The sequence below is a fragment of the Photinus pyralis genome, unplaced genomic scaffold (assembly GCF_008802855.1).
Source record: "Photinus pyralis isolate 1611_PpyrPB1 unplaced genomic scaffold, Ppyr1.3 Ppyr1.4_LG3a, whole genome shotgun sequence".
In the NCBI taxonomy this organism is placed as follows: Eukaryota; Metazoa; Arthropoda; class Insecta; order Coleoptera; family Lampyridae; genus Photinus; species Photinus pyralis.
This window is the reverse complement of record NW_022170509.1, coordinates 21793958-21813804: the sequence shown is the minus strand read 5'-3', so window position 1 is coordinate 21813804 and position 19847 is coordinate 21793958. Positions and strand designations below refer to the sequence as shown.

The following is a 19847-nucleotide window of genomic DNA, read 5'->3' as shown; positions in this document are numbered from 1 at the left end:
GCTCAAAAAAAGGCAGTGTATAACCTTCCTTTTTTACCAAAAATCGACTACACCAAAATTTCTCGGGGAAACACTTTTTCTTATTAATTTTGGTGCGTAGAATCCAAAACAATTCGTACTTTTTCGATCAGACTTCTCAATCAAAAGTTACAGACTAGAAACCAATTTCGAAAGAAAAATTCAAAGGGCTGTAACTTTTGAACTAGTAGCCCAATCTTGGAACTGTTTGAAATTATGGATTCTACAGGCCACATTCTATAAGAAAATTTTTTTTCCGGGTCGATCTGAGAAATTTTTTTTCGGGGCTCAAAAAAAGGCAGTGTATAACCTTCCTTTTTTACCAAAAATCGACTGCACCAAAATTTCTCGGGAAAACACTTTTTCTTATTAATTTTGGGCGTAGAATCCAAAACAATTCGTACTTTTTCGATCAGACTTCTCAATCAAAAGTTATAGACTAGAAACCAATTTCGAAAAAAAATCAAAGGGCTGTAACTTTTGAACTAGTAGCCCAATCTTGGAACTGTTTGAAATTATGGATTCTACAGGCCACATTCTATAAGAAAATTTTTTTCCGGGTCGATCTGAGCCAATTTTTTGAGACAATTTTTTTTCGGGGCTCAAAAAAAGGCAGTGTATAACCAGGGGCGCACTGGCTCGGGGGGGCGGGTGGCGATTGCCACCTGGCCTGTAGATCGTTGGAAATTTATAAGTATGTGCTGTATTTAGTTTCTTGCACTATTAATAAATTATTAACACGTTTCTCTAATTGGGGTTGATGTTAGGTTGTTAAAAAATTCTGTTTTAATTGAAGTGTTTTACAATGAATTTATCATTTTTTGTCGTAGTATTTTGAAAGTGCTGAAATACAATGATAGGCGACGCACCTCGTGTGGATTGTATATTTTGTTACTTTTAATTATCAGCTGCAATTTAAAAAAAACTGTATGGTAATTGATTTTCGAGAAAGGAGTACTTTAAAATGTTTTTGTGGTGCACCTCAGAGCTAACCCCCCCCCTTCATTACTACACTAATACTTTAATGGCCCGTAACCTATGCAATTCCACCTGGCCCGCAGTTACCCAGTCCGCCCCTGCCCATTTGCAATTGGCTTGTTACATGTGGCACATAGGTCATCTGTGCAAAGTTTGAACTAAATAGTTTCAAGCGTTTGGCTGAGACAGAGAGGCGTGACCCCAAGGAGTTATTGGTTTTGACCCATTTTCAATAGGCTCATTACTTGTGGCATATAGGTAAATTGTCCAAAGTTTGAACTAAATAGGTTCAAGCGTTTGACAGTTATCGGACAGACGGACACCGTCGACTCCCCTATAAAGCTTTGCTCTGCCGCTTAATAAATAAAAGACTAGTCCCAGATTTGAAGAAATGAACCGTTTCAACGCATTTCGCCTTTTGGGAATTCTATATAAGGTAACCGCATGATTTAAGTTTAGGAGGATCTTTTTCCATTTTGGCCTTTTGCGTTAATTTGGACGTTAAATTTTGTATGGCCGTATGATAACCAGGTGCTCTCTGAGGTCCATTTGTCCCGTAATTGCGTTTGAACGCTCTTCACGCACACACTATGTATTTTCTTAATTATGTGCGCTGTGTGTAGGCGATACTTTAGGCGGATATGAGCTAAACACGTGGTCTTTGAATAAGATTCTTGCTCTGGTGGTTGCCGCCATTCGGTAGGAGGCGTGGTCAGATTTTTAAATGGAATGAGTGCGCAAAAATTCGAACTTTTCGCGCGCTAATGGAACGACCAAGTACTGTTAGAATGAACGTATGTATTTATTTTATGTTACGCAGGATTTCACTATAACGCCGCTAACTGAGGGAGTTATACCTCACATTTAACTGTAGAAGTAGCGACGTGCGCGGACGCTTGTTACTTCACTTATTACCGCGGTAACACAACCTCGCCGTCCACATTTTCCCACAATTTAATTTTTATTGATTATATGTTTATTTAACTTTCGATCACAATGGGTGGTTATCATAAATTAGAAGCCCAAATTGTACAAGAACTCAAAGATATTGCCAATAAACTTCGCGTACATGCAATAACATCGACGCAATCCTCAAATTCTGGGTAAGTACCTACGTAGGTAATTAGGGCAATTCCCCGCGGCGAAAAATCCCAATTTCAATTTATACAATACAAAACCGGTTACATGCGGCCTTTCTGAAAGTGGGGTTAGTTTTTTTAATTCCGAATTTATTCCTTGATAATGTGGACTGAATTGAGCATGCTTAGGTGATAAGACTTGCAACTATTTAACTTTTAACCGGTAGTGTTGTCCTTCACTTTAGTGTTGTTTGACCGAGAACGAACATGCCTGCTCAAAAGTCTGCTGAAGTTCAAATTTTAGAGGATATTGCAAATAAATTGCGTATTCATAGCATCACCTCAACTAGTGCCTGTAATTCGGGGTATGTTAATTTTAATGTTAAACAGCGTACAAATGTGTATGTATGACATTGAACTATTTTTCCTTTTTAGATGTTATAACTAATTTTATGCTTATTTGCTAGACATCCAACATCATGCTCGTCGATAGCCGAAATACTGTCCGTGCTCTTTTTCAACACAATGCGTTACAAAGTTTTAGAGCCAAGGGATCCTTCAAGCGATAGGTTTGTGTTATCTAAAGGCCATGCAGCCCCCATCTTGTACGCTGCTTGGGCCGAAGCCGGCTTATTCCCCGTGAGTGATTTGCAAAAATTGAGACGCTTGGAGTCCGATTTGGAAGGACACCCGACTCCAAGACTCAACTTCATCGATGTGGGCACTGGATCTCTCGGTCAAGGATTGGCAATTGCTGCGGGAATGGCATTTGTCGGAAAAAACTATGATAAGGCCAATTACAGGTAAACAGGTGGTTTTCTGCACTTTATTTATTTTTTTTTATACAGATAAGCTATGTAAAAAACCGGTACTTTTTGATTTATTAGTTATTTAGTACGACCAGTTCCGACTTAACGTCATCTTCTGACTTGTTGACAACTGATTTGTAGTGACGTTCAATAATTTACAATAATTTATGGTTGCATGACGAAAAAGGTTCTTAAGATTTTGAATGACAAATTAAATTGATGACATCTTAAAAGTGCAAATGATGGACTACACATACACATGTATGCTCGTGTTTTATACACATGTATAATTTTAACATGTTAGTTAATAATTTATATTTTCAATATGTGTCATCAATTTAATTTGTCATTGTTTAAAAATTTTAAGAACCTTTCCCTCATGCTACCGTAAATTATTGCAAATTTATTAAACTTTACTGCAATTTATTAGGTAAACAATTACCAAGCCATGATGACTTCTATTCGGAACTAGTCCCACTAAATAACTACTACATCAACAAGTATGGGGAAGGTTTTGTTTCTATTTCTTTAATTACCTAACTTAATATTACCCCATTTGGAGTTACATTTGATATCTCCGTTTCTTTCCCAAATGACCTTACACTTTAACTCAATGTTATAGATAATAAGACTTTTATCTTTTGTTACATAAATCAAACTCGATTCTCATTTTCTGTAAATTTGTAAAAATTTCATTCTATTCCTCATTTATAATTTGTAATATACAGAAGAAGTTTTTTCTATTAGTTGCTAACAACTGACTATAAAACATGCCATCCGGAATGTTATGTAATGTGAATGACCACTAGCTGTGCATTCATTTAGATAACCCTAGATATCATATCTTTTATGAATTTCCATAATCCCTACTTTTAAAACATTTGAAAGCAACAATTAAATCTAGATATTTGTCGCAATAGCTGTAATTAATTTTCTCTTGTGCCTAGGAAATTGTACTACTAGCCTTTGCTCGCGGTAGATCTTCCTCGACTTCCATTGTCATTTCAATACAAAGTTAGAGAAAAGGTATTTGTTTGGAGCGGGTGTCGCCATCTGTACACCAAGGCACTTAAGGTATACTTGGTCGGACTCTCACAACCTGAAATAGATTCTGTGTATAGAGATATGTATGAATTTTTGCTGTTCGGAGCATTACGGTATTTATTAAAAGGACAAAAATAGGTTTGATAAAATAATCTGTGCAATATGAAATGGGGAAAAATCAAGGAATGTGATAAGCCGATAATCATGTGGTTTCAAATTATTATAATTTTATTCAGGAGCAAAGGCGGAGGAGAATAAATTCGTATACAGAAAAATTTGCGATTTTCATTAACAAAATATTAATAAATTTACATAGGATCGTTTATTGCCCGTTCGAGATAAGAGGGTCACCTCAATATCTCTTTTATTGGTGAGATACAAAAAATTTGTCACATTTTTTTATCAGATCGCATATTGAAAGTTTCGGTATCACTTCCGGTTTAACCGAAAATCGATGCAACTGTTTTTCAAATGCAATGCTTTTTTTTTAAATATTTCAAAAGAGCAATCGATATGCATATGGTTGATATTAAAAAAATGGAGAAATTCGTGATTCAAGAAAACTTGTGAAATCTAGCATCACATGTGCCATATAATACAAACAAGTTATAAATCAGCATTATGCATGATGAAAGCGCATTTTTGGTAATACAGATCAGTATTTTATTAGTAAAATTTAAAATTATCGATCTCACAAGTAATCTAACTCAAAATAGACTAGAGCCTGCACATCTATACACTATAGCAGAAAGCTTTTAGTGAAAATTTGAAGTCTCTAGCTATTGTAATTGCCGAGATCTCAGCCGGACAGCCAGTCATAACGAATATAATAGCGTATTTTTTCGAAAATGCGCTAAAAAGACCTACATCAACTTGCTCAATGCTTCGTTTTGAAGATTTACTTTTGCGTGATACAATTTACCCATGTAACACAACAGACACCGCGCATCCTGACAGCACACGGCATGCTAAAGTTCATAAGTTTCCTAAATATTAAAATTCATTAAATTAAGAAGCTCGAATGAGATACCAAAAACACTGTAAGTTATAATAATCAGAATAATACCCTCTATTAATTAGCAGTGAGCTATTTCATAATTTCTGTTTTATCTATGTGTCTGTGTGAGTAAGTTTTTAAGTATCGCACCTGTTTATTGCTGTATTTTTTGTATCTAAGGCGAATTTGGCCTCTAAATTATTTTGTACCACAAGTAATTTACTACAATAAAGCCCTAGACCATTTGAGATATGTAACTTGTTTTTGGCTTACTGCATTTATACGTCGAACTAAACCGCATTACACCTACCACATCAACAAACCTTGCAAATAAGTCTTAGTACGATATATGAAGTAGCAATAAACAACCGCTAATTCATCATTTTGTGTAAAAATGTTCGCTCAAACCTATCCCAAAAAAAAGGTGAACATATAGGAATAAGTATCTAATTATTAGTGTTTAGTGTTCACAATTTCACAATTGAAAAACTTATTAAAGTAAGCAATAATGAAATTATTAATCAGAGCTTAGTCCGATCTAAAATCAAAATCATACATAGACCGTCATTGAATTCTAATTATAGTTAACAAATTAACCATCTGCTGTGTCAATGTCAGTCAAGCTGCATTTAATACAAAGACATATGACCTCGTGCAGATCTGATTTCATTGTACATGTAATTCGGTTGGGGAAAATAGGAGGTGAATTAGAAAAAGTGTAAAAATGCTACTCGAGCAATCTTTGTACCTACACCAGATAAGATTATTTTTTGTTTATTCAGACTTAATAAAATATTTTTGTAAAGGACACACCCACTTCTTAAATCTACAAGTCGGTTTATATCTGCAACTTGTACACATGGAGGCACAAACGATTAAAATATTAGTTTATAAGCGAATTGAGTCCCATACATGAATAATTTCGGTTTACAACAAAGTAAATCAACCTAGGCGAATTTCAACACGTTGAATAATGTGCAACAGTTGCTCTACCACTCAACTTAGTCAAGTGAACTTAGAGGACTACCCTTGTACTTTTTAGTACCACATTGAGTTCTGTAATTTCAGGGTATACTGTCTCGTCGGCGATGGTGAAAGTGCTGAAGGATCAATCTGGGAATCGATCCATTTCGCCAGCTACTATAAGCTCGACAACTTGTGCGCAATTTTTGACATCAACCGTCTAGGCCAGTCAGAACCAACCAGTTTACAACATAATGTGGAGGTTTACCAAAAACGTTTGGAAGCGTTCGGTTGGCAATCGATTGTGATCGACGGTCACAATATCGAAGAAATTGTCAAAGCGTTCCACGTCGCTTCAACCACTAGCGATAAACCGACCGCCTTAATCGCGAAAACGTTAAAGGGTAAAAACTTCCCCAAAATTGAGGATGTAGAAAATTGGCACGGTAAACCGTTGGGAGATCAGGCCAGCATTGTCCTACAGCATTTGGAGGGAATGATCAAAAATAAAGGTCCACTCAAGATACAACCCCGCAAGCCTCTCAAAGATGACGTCTCTCCGGTGAACATTTCAAACATTAAATTATCATCTCCTCCCAGTTATAAACTAGGAGAAGCGATTGCTACTCGTCAAGCTTATGGAACTGCCCTTGCCAAAATTGCGGAAAATAACTCTAGAGTCATTGCCTTAGATGGGGATATGAAAAATTCCACCTACTCGGAAAAGATCAAGAAAATCGATTCTACTCGCTTCATTGAATGTTTTATTGCCGAACAAAACTTGGTGGGAGTCGCCATCGGGGCTGCGTGCAGAGACCGTACAGTTGCCTTCGTCTCAACTTTTGCAACTTTCTTGACAAGGGCATTTGATCAGGTAGCGTTGGATTCACTGCGTACTCATATTTTTTAACTGTATCTTGCTAGATTCGTATGGGTGCCATATCTCAAACAAATGTAAACTTTGTCGGTTCTCATTGTGGTGTAAGTATTGGAGAAGATGGTCCAAGTCAAATGGGCTTGGAAGATCTTGCCATGTTCCGTGCCATTCCTGGTAGTACAGTTTTTTACCCAGCGGACGCTGTGGCTTGTGAACGTGCTGTAGAAATGGCGGCAAACACAAAGGGAATTTGCTTTATCAGAACAAATCGTCCGGCTACTAAAGTTGTTTATGAAAATGATCATACTTTTGCAGTAAGTTTGTATCTCGTTGATTAGTGTTTTGTTCACAACTCATTTTTGACAGATTGGAAAAGCTAACATTTTAAAGAAATCTAGCAAAGATTCCGTTTTAATTATCGGTGCAGGCGTAACCGTTCAAGAAGCTTTAAAGGCAGCAGAGGAGCTGGAGATGTCTGGCGTTAATGTGAGAGTTATGGATCCATTCACTGTCAAACCAATCGATAAGGATGCCATAATTAAGCACGCTAAAGAAGTCGGCGGACGAATTGTAACAGTCGAAGATCATTACCCACAAGGCGGATTAGGAGAGGCTGTGTTATCTGCCGTTGCGGAAGAGAGAGATATTATTGTGAAGAAATTAGCCATTCCAACAGTTCCCCGTTCTGGACCTCCAAGCGCTCTCTTGGACTACTACGGCATTTCAGCTAAGCATATTGTTGCTGCCGCACAAGAAATTACGAAATTTTAAATTGATGTGGTGTCTCCTATGGTGATGTTAATTGGGTCCAAATCTGTTACAGGGAATAAAGTTTTATAATTTTCAAATTTTGTTTTAATTACCCTATCATGTGATCATTGATTCAAATGTTTGTGAATAGTTTTTTTTTGTAGAATATGAAAAATGCCTTCAGGTTGATCTCCAGATTTTCTAGACGCGAACAATATCTGAAAACCCACAATATCTTATTTTTTGAAAATCTTAAGCATTAATTGTCACAAAACTATTAGTAATCAACAATTTTTCAAGCAATACCTAACAAAGAAAGATCTACTCAGTACCTATCTAAGTAGAAGCTGCATTTTTGAAAATTGAAATGTGATTTCTTTGACATTTTTTCTCTGAGAACATTAGTAATTTATTCGTTGTTACTTTCAAGACGATTATCTGAAGATCTATGAACAACAAAACAAAAATTCGCGATTTTGTTGTGTACGTACACTCTTATGTCGAACAGCCTGATAAAAAGAAACGTAAAGTTTGGGGGCGTAATTTCCAAATAAAAATTGCGTTAATTATTTGGAAAAAAGTGCTGTGGCGCACTCTAACATATCCATTTCCTTACATGTTATACCCTGTGTATCTGTTTAGTCTGTCGGAAGTATTTAAAAAAAAGGGAGGATGTGAATCGGAAACCCATTGTAGGCCTCCGATTCTGCCGTTTCATTTGTGTTTTAAATTTGAATTTAATCAGTTGAGTTTTTGCCGTTGCAAAAGCGCCTTACACATACACCACTCCAGTGTTTCAATAGACGTATCTGATCATACGACCGCATAACTGCGGATGTGGGGTAAGCGAGGATAACACGTTATTATCAGTAGAGCTCTGTTAATTATCTTCTTTTCTCTAGGTATGCACATATACAGGGTGTACAGTGTGTTGAATGCAGATTATGCTTTTCCGTGCGTCTGAGGGTTTGAGATCTCGGACCTCGTAGAAGACTGATTTCAACACCTGGGGTGGGCGAAATAAATATCGAGTAAGTTTCCGTTTCTACGCAAGCGCATCTCAATTTTATTTTTTATTAAGTACCTAACGAAATTTTAAATACAGTTACTTCTCATAAAACTGAATCTGGTGAACATATTACCATTGAATGGATTTTTGCACATGTGTAGAACTAACTCTGATGTATGGCGCGATTTTTATGAAATTTGGATCTCCTGATAAAAGCAATACAACTTTGTGATATCGCTGAAATATCACATCTAGGATATTTCGAACATTACACTTCACTTCGCCTTACATACGTTATATTATTGCAATATTGTAATATATTTTCTAGTTTACTGGGGGGCCATCTGCACATATTCTTCTAATTTATCACTCATTGCAAGCGAGTGATTAGATAATTGGGTCCAAGCAGCTGTTGAGGGTAGGGGCGGACTGGCACGGGGGGGCGGGTGGCGATTGCCACCTAGCCTGTTGATCATAATGGCCCGTTGGAAATTTATAAGTTATATATGCTGTATTTAGTTTCTTGCACTATTAATAAATTATTCACACGTTTCTCCAATTGGGGTTGATGTTAGGTTGTTAAAAAATTCTGTTTTAATTGAAGTGTTTTACAATGAATTTATCAATTTTTTGTCGTAGCATGAAAGTGCTGAAATACAATGATAGGCGACGCACCTCAATCAAAAGTTATAGGACTCGAAAACCAATTTCGAAAAAAAATTCAAAGGGCTGTAACTTTTGAACTAGTAGCCCAATCTTGGAACTGTTTGAAATTATGGATTCTACAGGCCACATTTTATAAGAAAATTTTTTTCCGGGTCGATCTGAGACAATTTTTTTTCGGGCCTCAAAGAAAAGGCAGTGTACAACCTTCCTTTTTTACCAAAAATCGACTCCACCAAAATTTCTCGGGAAAACACTTTTTCTTATTAATTTTGGTGCGTAGAATCGAAAACAATTCGTACTTTTTCGTTCAGACTTCGCAAAAAAAGGTTATAGACTAGAAACCAAATTCGAAAGAAAATTCAAAGGGCTGTAACTTTTGAACTAGTAGCCGAATCTTGGAATTGTTTGAAATTATGGATTCTACAGGCCACATTCGAAAAGAAAATTTTTTTTCCGGGGCGATCTGAGACAATTTTTTTTTCGGGGTTCAAAAAAAGGCAGTGTATAACCTTCCTTTTTTACCAAAAATTGACTGCACCAAAATTTCTCGGGAAAACACTTTTTCTTATTAATTTTGGTGCGTAGAATCCAAACCAATTCGTACTTTTTCGATCAGACTTCTCAATCAAAAGTTATAGACTAGAAACCAATTTCGAAAGAAAATTCAAAGGGCTGTAACTTTTGAAACTAGTAGCCCAATCTTGGAACTGTTTGAAATTATGGATTCTACAGGCCACATTCTATAAGAAAATTTTTCCGGGTCGATCTGAGACACTGTTTTTTTCGGGGCTCAAAAAAACCGTCACCATCATTACTACACTAATACTTTAATGAATATTATTCTATATCCTCACAAAACCACCAATTTCCAAAGGACCGATAATTTTAAAAATGGGTTTTGTGTTCCTATATCGATATTCATTTAGTAAATAATGCGTTTCTGGTTTAACTGTTATCACAGTCCATATTATAACAGACGGTGATTGCATTATATGATTGCATATTTTTAACAATACCTTCCTTACTCTGTTGCCAGCATTGCAGCAGATCTGTGATCCGCGGCGAACGTTTTATTTTTGCATGTAAGTGACCATTACATAATTTATTTGTATTTGAATGATTAGAGATTAGGTTGTATGGGAAAACTAGGTGATTAAACGAGATAAAAATAAAACGCGATAGATACCTGTATGTACTTAATACATCTTACTTGCATTATATAGTACTGGCAGCACATGTGTGGCGTAAAGATTTACGCGGGGATTTTACTTTAAAAACGTAGCGTATTACCGAGGTAAATAATTAAACATTTGAAATGTGAAAAATTCCATTTAAGACGCGTAATTGTTTAGGTACGGTGCAGTTTTAAGGTGTTTTCGTGGGCATTCACGTATCTCACTTGTAAGTATATCGTTGTGCTCCTGCATTTGCTTGCGGATTGCTATATTTTATTTTCGAGTGCTATATTAGAAACTGGCAAAATTCCATCTCATATTTGAAATATCACCGTACATTTAGATTTAGATATTGCAATCCATAACACTTACATAATTAGAGCTTCTTAGTGTACAAGGTGAATGAAATTTAACATTGTTCTGTCATTATCATACGCATTGAACGGTCAAGGTGAAAGAAATCGTGTTTTGTTTTATTTTCATACACATCGCACGTCAAGCACACGTGACATATCCACTGAAGAAGTGCATTTTGGTTTTGTTTACCCATTCCCTAGCGAAATTGTCCAATAAATCAAGATTGTGCGCAAATTTTGTAATCAGCCTGAAATTGTAAACCCTGGAGCGTGCAATGTACTGATACCTACTGCACCTAGGAGTCCTACGAGCAACAAAATGGGATAAAAAAACTCAAAGTGGATGAAAAGTAATACATATGCCTTAATACAGACCGGCAGGGCGATGGGTGCACAGACAAGGATCAGACCACTTTTTGAAGAATGTGCTAAAAGAGTAGTATGTTAACGAAACCTTTAGAATTTAAGGGTTATATTTCTAATTGTGCGCTTGTAATTAAACACACACACATTAAAAATACAAAATTTCATTTAATTATCTTAGATAATAAATTTTTTCATTCGGTTCATAAATAAAGGGAAATGTCAAAAGGGCCTTCCTTATTTTTTGACCTATTTTTTCCAAGAACGTTCTCATTTTACGACCACTTTGTCTGTTCGCCAGTCCATCGGAGGTGTTTCTACAGCTTTCAAGTTTTTTTGAAGTGACTACTTCTTTTCGCTCGCGGGACTAAATTCATCTCATCCGTTACGAGACGCTTCGTGATCAAATGCTTTACATATAGTTCATAAAACTATAAGCAAGGCGAGGCCAAATTTCTGAATTTTTAAACAAACTAGGCATATCGACCAGTAGGGGGTCTATGCTATGTCATAAGTTTTTGAAATAAACGAGGCGAGGCGGCGCTATGCTCCAAATTTCTGAATTTGTTTTAACAAGAGAGGCATGCCGATCCGTCGGGGGTCGCAGCGATGTCCTAAGTTTTCGACTTCGACCCGACACAGGCGCCCGATGTCGACGTTATGCTCTAAATTACTGGATTTTTTTACCAAGAGAGGCATGCCGAAAGTAATCTTTATCATTCATCCCAACTATGAAAGTTTTCATGGCGAATATAATTAATGTAATTACATTTTAATTATGCAAACCACGCGTACATATGATGATTGTCTGCCGTTCCTCTAATATCCTTGTATCCAACAAAAAATATTTTAAGTGATGCTATTCGTTTTTCTGCATCTACAGGCACTATAAGTACCTACCTACATTTCTATAGGGAACTAGCGAAAAGCGGGCCCTCGAGTTTCCGTCTGTCTGTGCGTTCAGGCTATATATTCTCAACCTCTAGGCCACTATGTGACAACTTATTATGAGTCTATATACCTACCTATATATGTGCATAGTAACGCACGTGAATTCGCTTACCAACAAAATCAATGTATTCCTGGTATTGCTCCCAGCAGCGCAGCATCTCTATGGTTGGGTACCTACTGAAACAACTTGGATTTTGCGTTTTTTATTGACTGTCTAATGAGCATTAATATTTCACCACTGGATTACAGAATATCTACACGTTGCTGATTTAAGATTTTTTCTGTGCCTTCTGCACGATAGCGTCGATTTCTGTATTATGGTTCTTTGTTTCTAAAGGTTGCCCTTTTGAATGAGAAAATTAAGATCTCTGTTGGGTGAAACGTTTATTTAACTCGAGGTTATTTCCTATGTGTTTTTTTTTAAATTTCTACGTCATTAGCATGAATAATAACTCTTATTGAATCACAACTAAAAACCTTCGTATTCCGTCGGTTGATACCAGTTGAACCAAGTGAATCAAGGCCAGCTATAAAGGCGTGACAATCGCATTGTTTTTCAGTCAGCTTTGAATATTGTTTAAAGGCTATAGGGAATTCTGTACGAACTCCTAGTAAGTAATGATTTTATAAAACAAGACCGAAAGCAAACGGTGCCTAGGTCAAGGATGAAAAGTAACCCAAGTTCAAGTTCACAAAAGTACCCAACCATTTACAACTCAATCAGTTGATCCTAAGTTACATGTTGCACCTAACCCATTTTTTGCCCACTATAAGTTGACGAGGACAAGGCAGTAACTCCCAAAAGATGTGGTTACATGTTTTTCAGATAATTACCGCGTGACATCGTTATCATGACTATTACAAGTGCCTACTATATTTTTACGTGGATACAAACAAGACAGATAAACCTACCAGTACGCCTTCTGTGCGTGTACAGCAAGTGAGATGCTTACCTTCTCTTGCATGCGATAGTAGTATAGTAGTATTTACCTTCAAAATGTACCTAGCCATCAGTCGGATCCGATTTGTACTTGGGATATACCTAAACTAACAAATATTTTTTAATTACTGGCATTTTATAATTTTCTGTTTCATAGGAGGGCGCCCATGAAAATATTTTGCAATCTCGTCGTTGGTCTACTTACCTACCGTAAGTAGAAAGTAAGTTATCATCTAGTACATACAGCGCTTGGAACATTAGCATAAATCTGTTTCTAAACAAACATTATCATGACGAGCTTCGAAGCGATGAATATTTTATGGTACTTGATGATTTTATACACGGTCCAACCTGCAATTACAGAGGATGACCTATCACCCCCGTGCCCCAGGTAAATCCCAAATACCTAGTAAATTGACGTGAAATAATTTTTACTTGTAGTCACATCTATTGTCATGGGCGTCTTCTTCACACCATTCAAATGGCAAAGGTTTATGAAGACTCAAAGACTTTTGTCGATATGAAAATGAAGTACAGCCCAAATGAAACGCTGCACAACTTTGACGAATTCATGAAAGCGTGCAATAATGTTCCGACAAAATCGCAAGTAATAGAATTTGTTCATGGTAACTTTGAAGATGGTGGCCAGGAATTTGAAGAATACTTGCCGGTGGACTGGGTGGAGAGTCCGAAGTTTTTAGGAAGTGTTCATGATCCACTGTTTCAAAAGTGGGGTTCAGATATTAACGAGATTTGGAAACTGTTGGGCAGACAAATGAAACCTGAAGTTAAAGAAAATCACCAGCAGTATAGTATTATTTGGGTACCAAATCCGGTGATTGTACCCGGAGGTCGTTTTCGTGAATTTTATTACTGGGATTCTTATTGGATTATACAGGGACTTCTATTGTCAGAAATGTATCATACTGCCAAAGGAATGCTTGATAACTTTTTATACATAACAAACACTTACGGACATATTCCTAACGGTGGTCGCGTATACTACCTTGCAAGATCTCAACCTCCACTGTTAATACCGGCTGTGAAATTGTACGTGGACACCGTTAAGGATTACAATTACATTGAAAACCATATTGAAACTTTGGAAAAGGAATTCAATTACTGGCTGACAAATCATACTAAAATTGTCATTCACAGAGGAAAACATTACAAATTTGCTGTGTATGGTGATTTGTCTAGCGGGCCTAGGCCAGAATCATATCGAGAAGACGTCGAGATGGCAAGTTTTCTAAAGGAAGAGCGCGAAAAAGAGCTGCTATATTCCGAATTGAAAGCAGCTGCCGAGTCGGGATGGGACTTTTCCAGTCGGTGGTTTATACACAATGGCACCAATAAAGGTAATTTAACAAGTACAAAAACCAGATGGATAATTCCTACCGACTTAAACGCTATAATGTATTGGAACGCGGCCATATTATCCGAATTTTACCATACTTTAAACAACATAGAAAAAGCCCAAAAATATGCCGACATTGCCAACGAATGGATGGAAGCGGTAACCGACATTTTATGGCGCGAGGATATAGGGACTTGGTTGGATTTCGATTTAGTAAACAACGTTAGTAGGGATTACTTTTCAATTTCGAACATATTTCCTTTATGGACGGGGTGCTACCCAAAGGAGCATACGGAGAAAATTGTTAGATTAATTTTAAAATATTTGCAAACCCAAAATATTATGTATCCAGGAGGCACGCCGACAACAAAGGAGCGTACCGGGGAGCAATGGGATTTTCCTAACGCATGGCCTCCCCTACAGAGCGCTCTGGTAACTGGCTTGTACAATACGGGCAACGAAGCTGCTCTGCGACTCGCCTTTGAATTGGCGCAAACGTGGCTACGATCAAATTTTATGTCGTTCCAAAAGACACAAACGATGTTTGAAAAGGTAACTGACAACTTCAGCTAATGGCACTTATACATTCGTAATTTTAGTATGACGCAACCGTCGCAGGTAAATCTGGCAGCGGTGGAGAATATAACACACAATGGGGATTCGGTTGGACAAATGGGGTAATTTTGGACTTCTTAGATAAGTTTGGAAAGACAGTTAGAGTTAACGATCTTGACAATCTTCGAAATCAAAGTGATATTAAGAGTGCAGTAAAGAGGACGTCTTCGAATTATGGACAAATAGCAACAGGTTTGCTTGCTATAATGGTCTCATTTACTGCTGGTTTTATTGGGTGAGGTAGGTTTATTATATGTTTTGCAAGTCCTGTTGATCACATTTGATTTTGTTGCAGGATTTCTTTGTTTTAAATGTGTGGTACCTATGTAATAGTGTAGATTAACTTGTGGGTTCCTTATTAGTGTAAAACTAGCTGTAATGGAAGAGTATGCAAACATACTCTGTTGATACTGTGATGTCTGCAGATTTGGATATAATTTGTATTTTACTAACGCTAATGAGCAGTATTATAATTAATAAAATTGTTTAAGTTATTTTGACTAATTAAATTTCCTAATTGCATGTGCAAGGGTTCCAAAGCGGTGTGGTATTTTAGCATGGATGCTGTAACTGGTTATGGCTAAGTTTTCTGGTTTCTAAATAATTTCTCCTTCCCTCCATTAATAACAGGAAGTTCAGTTTCTTACGGTTTGTGAAGATTGGGACATTTAAGAATAAATACACACTTATACACTCTATTTTTATCAGCACTTCTAATTGTTTATTTGCACTCCATGATAAGTTTATTATGAGGCGCCGTTTGTTCCAAAACTAAACAGGGCAGGGTAAGTTAAAATAGTAGACAAAACTGGCACCGCTGCCAAATAAACTTCCCACAACTTGAAAATATACTCAGTCATTTGTAATGGCATTTAAATTGAATATAGTATAACGAAATTACATTGCATATTAGGCATTCATGCACCTAGTTCTTTCTTGAATAGCAATCATAATTTATATTTAATTAACAAAGCTTCACTACTATATAAGTATTATGTTACACTCTAATCGCTCGATGATTTTGTTTTGTACTTATCCATAATAACTCTCAATGAGAATAAACTAAACTAACTTTTTGACTTAGAATATCCGTATACAAGAAGCGGGCACGATTAATAAGTGAAGCTATCAGGAAACAGCAACTTGCTCGCTCAAAGTACACAGAATTACAAAACATATCAAAGAGCTTATAGAAGAAACAGCGTATATACACCCTTCTATATGGATAATAAATGTAAATATTAGAACGTCTGTGAAAACAAAGCTCCTGACAATTCCTATTAGGTTGCCAATTTGTTTATATTATTTTGTATACCTAATATGTTTTATTCTGGTTTCTCAATATCAGAATTAATTGTGATTAACATTTTTGTTTCTTAATTGATTCTAGGAATATAATTAGAAACTAAATTGTATGTTGCCATAACTTTTATGTGATAATGTAGTTATAGACTCAAATCTTTTATATGTGTGTATACACTATTTTTCTTGTGCCATGTATTATTTTAGCGCCTAATACCTACCTCAAATGAAGAAGACAACTCATACGTTATCAATACATCACTGCCGAATGAATAATAACTTAGCTAAATAGAAAATGTCATGTAATTTACTTGTGTGAATAAAAATTTGAAAATTGTGAAGCATTGATCGTTACATACATTAGGGGCGTGAGTATCGACTAAATGTGTCCGATGATGGTTTACTAAATCTAATAACTTCTAATCATGGAGATATTTCTTCCCTTTATGGGCACGCGCGGGCGGTAGTTTGTAGAAAACAGTTCTTTTTGTATGAAGGATAAAACCAATTTAATTTCTAACTGCCCCCCCCCCCCCTCTTCGCAATCACGAATTGATCCTGAAAAGTTATAGTTTGTAAAAACCAATTCCTTTAGGATACCAATAGGGATAGAACGTGTCCATTTTTAAGATGCATGCGTATGCAAAATCTAAAACAAATTATGGTTGTCGTATGTAAAAGTTGTGCATGTTTTACTTTTGGAAACAGTATCACAGGATATATTTTATGTGGGATCACCCCTTAAGACAATAAAATTTGAAGGCCGTCTGGCATACCTTCAAGGTATAGCCATTGAATAAATAATTTTACTTCTTCAGTGGTATAGCCTACCTATTTCAAAAGATTCCAGAACTCTAGGACAATTTGCCTAAAAGTGGGTCATCTCTATTACCTATTCTGTAGCAAAACTAGTTTGAAATAATAGGCAGGTAGGTACCCAATCTGCAGTGTACCTGTAAGTTTTGAGTACCTACCTATCACAAGTGCTCATTGATTCTTGTACCTGCCTAATATCCATCATATACCCAGTCATGATTTGCTCTGTACCCAAGGACGTATCTGGAAATGCACGAACACCATTGTAAATGTATGCGGCAAAATAAATATTAACATTTAAGACCCAAACACACATTCCAACATGGTCGAAGGGGAATCAGGGAAAGAGGCGATACTCGCCCAGAACATCCCCTCCCGACAGGCAAGCGAGCGGTGAGTCGGAGATCCCACACGTCGGAAAATGGTAATCGGAAACGAGGATGCGCCTCCGATAGCATCCAGATCCTTCGTGCGAGAAGAGGAGTCCCGCGCGTCCAGGGACATGATTTTGGTGTAAGTAACCCTGTTCGGGAAGGTGTATGTAATAGCAAGGACCTTAAATATGTAGTTTGATTTAATACAGGACTATTCTCTAAGAATTTTGAAAAAATATCAGTACCTGTGTATCATTAACAGCTTTCAAACATAAGTATAATTATCAGGGGCTCGAACCCATATATATCATAGGTTCCGGTTTTGCACTACTACTGTACAGGTAGAATAATTGTATTGATAAAAAATTATTGAACACTCATTTCTCGCTCTCGAAGGTATTCAAAATCGAGAAGTGAAGGAACTACTGTTACAAAAAATAATAATTATTATTTACACATTATACCTGGTAGTGCAACTATATAATGTACAAAATTTTAAATTCGAGACATGAACTGTACGTATCGTACACATCGTCGGACCAAATCAAAAATGTACAATAAACGAAATTTGCTTTTTGCATTTGAATGACTTTGGAAATTTGGCGCGCACCCACCAATGGTTCAAAATATTGGCGCGGTTTGCAAACGGAAACAGTGCAATTAGTACATCGCATACCATCAGTGTGAGGGCGTATTTTTAAATTTCTTTCCTATCGCAATAGTTTTGTTTATAGTAATATTGTTTATGTTAAACATAACAAAGGTAAAACATGGAGGTGAAACTGATATGGTCGCATATTATTAGTGCAACGGTAACTTTTTTTTCAAATAATTAATTGCGAATTTGTTAACTTTTCAGCATTTGCGTGCAGCTAAATTACTAGAGCGGTTTATTGAAAGCGTTACAGAACAGCCCCCAATGCACAGTCTTGAGGGGTTCAGCCCAATGGAGCTGAATACACATCTTACTAGATTTATGGAATCGGAAAAAGACAAATATCGTGCAGATATTTTGATGTATATATGTTTAGGTAAACTAGATCAATCAGTCTATACTACTGTAAGTAGCATTTTCTTTACAGAAATACAGCGATATTTAGGTACGTGTGGGCATGTGTCAAATATCTTTATCCATTCCCAATATACGGAGGCTAGAAGAAAATTAAATGAGTGTGCTCTGTCGTCTTTGAATTGTGATAACAGTAAGTATAGGTAACGTAATAATTTATCCAGAGGTACCTATCATCAAACATTTTTAGACTATATTCGTACTAGTTGCGTTTCCGAAAATTATTTGTGGGAATCCGGTCACTTAAACATACAGTCACCTTATGCCTTGTTATGGACGGTCGTGTATTATATATTGAAAAATTTTAAATTGCCAGTGAGTTCATTTCACCGCTGCAAGTGTTTAAATTAATTCAGTGTCTTTCAGACCGTTGAAGAGCACACTTTACTGGAGTTACGAAATTTGTCCAAAAATCTAATATACAGCTCTATTCCTGGTGTAGAGCTACTACACGCATATTATTACTTTGAACCAAACGGCTTAGGTTATTTTAAAATTCTCTTGATTTTAATGATAATGACATTTAATTTAAATCTGCAGGAGACTACAATTGCATACATGAACTGGCTCCGAATAGGTCAAATATCTCACGATGCCCCTTCAAAATTATGGAGTTTTATTTGTCGAAAAGGTGAGTGCATCGCGACGCATCTAGCCAAAGAGCAGACTTAACTAATTCTTCTAGTCCCCCATCTACGAGGAGAAGTTCATTCTTTTACCTAAAGCCGGTCGCCAATTACCAGGACAGTGAATATTGGTTTGAACCTGAGCCCCTTCCTACTCAAGGTTTAAGCCAAATTATTAACAGATTCAAGATGGTGTACGAAATTATGGATATTTTTATGACAGATGGTGTTGCTCGTTTTGTTCCTTGGGAGATTCCCATGCCATTTGTTAATTCATTGGTTCGTTAATTTGCCAAGTCAATAAAAATGTTATTACTTAGTTATTACTTGCAAGTCATTTGTATTTGTCAAATACCTAAATAAAATATTTCTTTTTACTTGAACACCTATCATAAACGTGATAATTCGTAGTTACATTTTTTTATTTTAACTTCTTTTTCTCATTTGCGTACTGAGTAGGTACATAGGCGGCATCCATAATATCGTCCAACGTATAGAATACCTAGTTTTTCAATCATTTCTGAAGAGAAGTAATATGTACGTAAAATACAATTGCGCATGTGTAAATAAAAGAAACTCGTCCAAAGTTCGTTCTAAGTGAACTTGGGGGTTTATGAGTTGAGCCAGGACAAACTTAAAGTCAAAGAACTGTCATAAAAATTCGTTTAAAACCGTGAAAAAAAGATATAGCACGCGTTGAACCACGGGTGATT

At 36.4% G+C, this 19847-nt stretch overlaps 3 protein-coding genes across 8 annotated transcripts; all 3 read left to right on the top strand.

Moving 5' to 3' along the window:
• The first annotated feature begins 1892 nt into the window (after nucleotides 1-1892).
• LOC116166148 (transketolase-like protein 2) lies at nucleotides 1893-7613 on the top strand. 2 transcript variants are annotated; one of them, XM_031481001.1, is made up of 5 exons: nucleotides 1893-2099; nucleotides 2543-2878; nucleotides 5994-6762; nucleotides 6813-7079; nucleotides 7132-7613. In XM_031481001.1, the coding sequence occupies exons 1-5, from the start codon at nucleotides 1993-1995 to the stop codon at nucleotides 7534-7536; spliced, it is 1884 nt and encodes a 627-aa protein (XP_031336861.1). In that variant the 5' UTR covers nucleotides 1893-1992; the 3' UTR covers nucleotides 7537-7613. The 2 variants fall into 2 exon arrangements, with proteins under 2 accessions (XP_031336861.1, XP_031336862.1); XM_031481002.1 differs by lacking the exon at nucleotides 1893-2099 and adding an exon at nucleotides 2281-2440.
• Nucleotides 7614-9962: 2349 nt separating this feature from the next.
• Nucleotides 9963-19477, top strand: LOC116166149 (zinc finger MYM-type protein 3-like). Of its 2 annotated transcripts, none has more exons than XM_031481003.1 (7): nucleotides 9963-10272; nucleotides 18299-18470; nucleotides 18522-18641; nucleotides 18699-18823; nucleotides 18875-18992; nucleotides 19049-19139; nucleotides 19194-19477. In XM_031481003.1, the coding sequence occupies exons 2-7, from the start codon at nucleotides 18359-18361 to the stop codon at nucleotides 19420-19422; spliced, it is 795 nt and encodes a 264-aa protein (XP_031336863.1). In that variant the 5' UTR covers nucleotides 9963-10272; nucleotides 18299-18358; the 3' UTR covers nucleotides 19423-19477. The 2 variants fall into 2 exon arrangements, with proteins under 2 accessions (XP_031336863.1, XP_031336864.1); XM_031481004.1 differs by lacking the exon at nucleotides 9963-10272 and adding an exon at nucleotides 17007-17578.
• Nucleotides 10325-16595, top strand: LOC116166147 (trehalase-like). 4 transcript variants are annotated; one of them, XM_031480997.1, is made up of 5 exons: nucleotides 10325-10591; nucleotides 13133-13366; nucleotides 13417-14884; nucleotides 14932-15182; nucleotides 16032-16447. In XM_031480997.1, exons 2-5 carry the CDS (start codon nucleotides 13266-13268, stop codon nucleotides 16138-16140), a joined length of 1929 nt encoding a protein of 642 aa, XP_031336857.1. In that variant the 5' UTR covers nucleotides 10325-10591; nucleotides 13133-13265; the 3' UTR covers nucleotides 16141-16447. The 4 variants fall into 4 exon arrangements, with proteins under 4 accessions (XP_031336857.1, XP_031336858.1, XP_031336860.1 ...); XM_031480998.1 differs by lacking the exon at nucleotides 16032-16447 and adding an exon at nucleotides 16457-16595 and having other exon boundaries at nucleotides 10326-10591; XM_031481000.1 differs by having other exon boundaries at nucleotides 10326-10591; nucleotides 14932-15187; nucleotides 16032-16162.
• Nucleotides 19478-19847: the final 370 nt, after the last annotated feature.

Coding starts and splice junctions, on each gene's coding strand:
- LOC116166148 (XM_031481001.1), top strand. CDS start 1,993: ATGGGTGGTTATCATAAATTAGAAGCCCAAATTGTACAAGAACTCAAA. Junction 2,879..5,993: donor TATGATAAGGCCAATTACAG/GTAAACAGGTGG, acceptor CTGTAATTTCAG/GGTATACTGTCTCGTCGGCG. Junction 7,080..7,131: donor AAAATGATCATACTTTTGCA/GTAAGTTTGTAT, acceptor CATTTTTGACAG/ATTGGAAAAGCTAACATTTT.
- LOC116166147 (XM_031480997.1), top strand. CDS start 13,266: ATGACGAGCTTCGAAGCGATGAATATTTTATGGTACTTGATGATTTTA. Junction 13,367..13,416: donor CTATCACCCCCGTGCCCCAG/GTAAATCCCAAA, acceptor TTTTACTTGTAG/TCACATCTATTGTCATGGGC. Junction 14,885..14,931: donor CACAAACGATGTTTGAAAAG/GTAACTGACAAC, acceptor TCGTAATTTTAG/TATGACGCAACCGTCGCAGG.
- LOC116166149 (XM_031481003.1), top strand. CDS start 18,359: ATGCACAGTCTTGAGGGGTTCAGCCCAATGGAGCTGAATACACATCTT. Junction 18,471..18,521: donor TTTGATGTATATATGTTTAG/GTAAACTAGATC, acceptor TTTTCTTTACAG/AAATACAGCGATATTTAGGT. Junction 18,642..18,698: donor GTCTTTGAATTGTGATAACA/GTAAGTATAGGT, acceptor AAACATTTTTAG/ACTATATTCGTACTAGTTGC.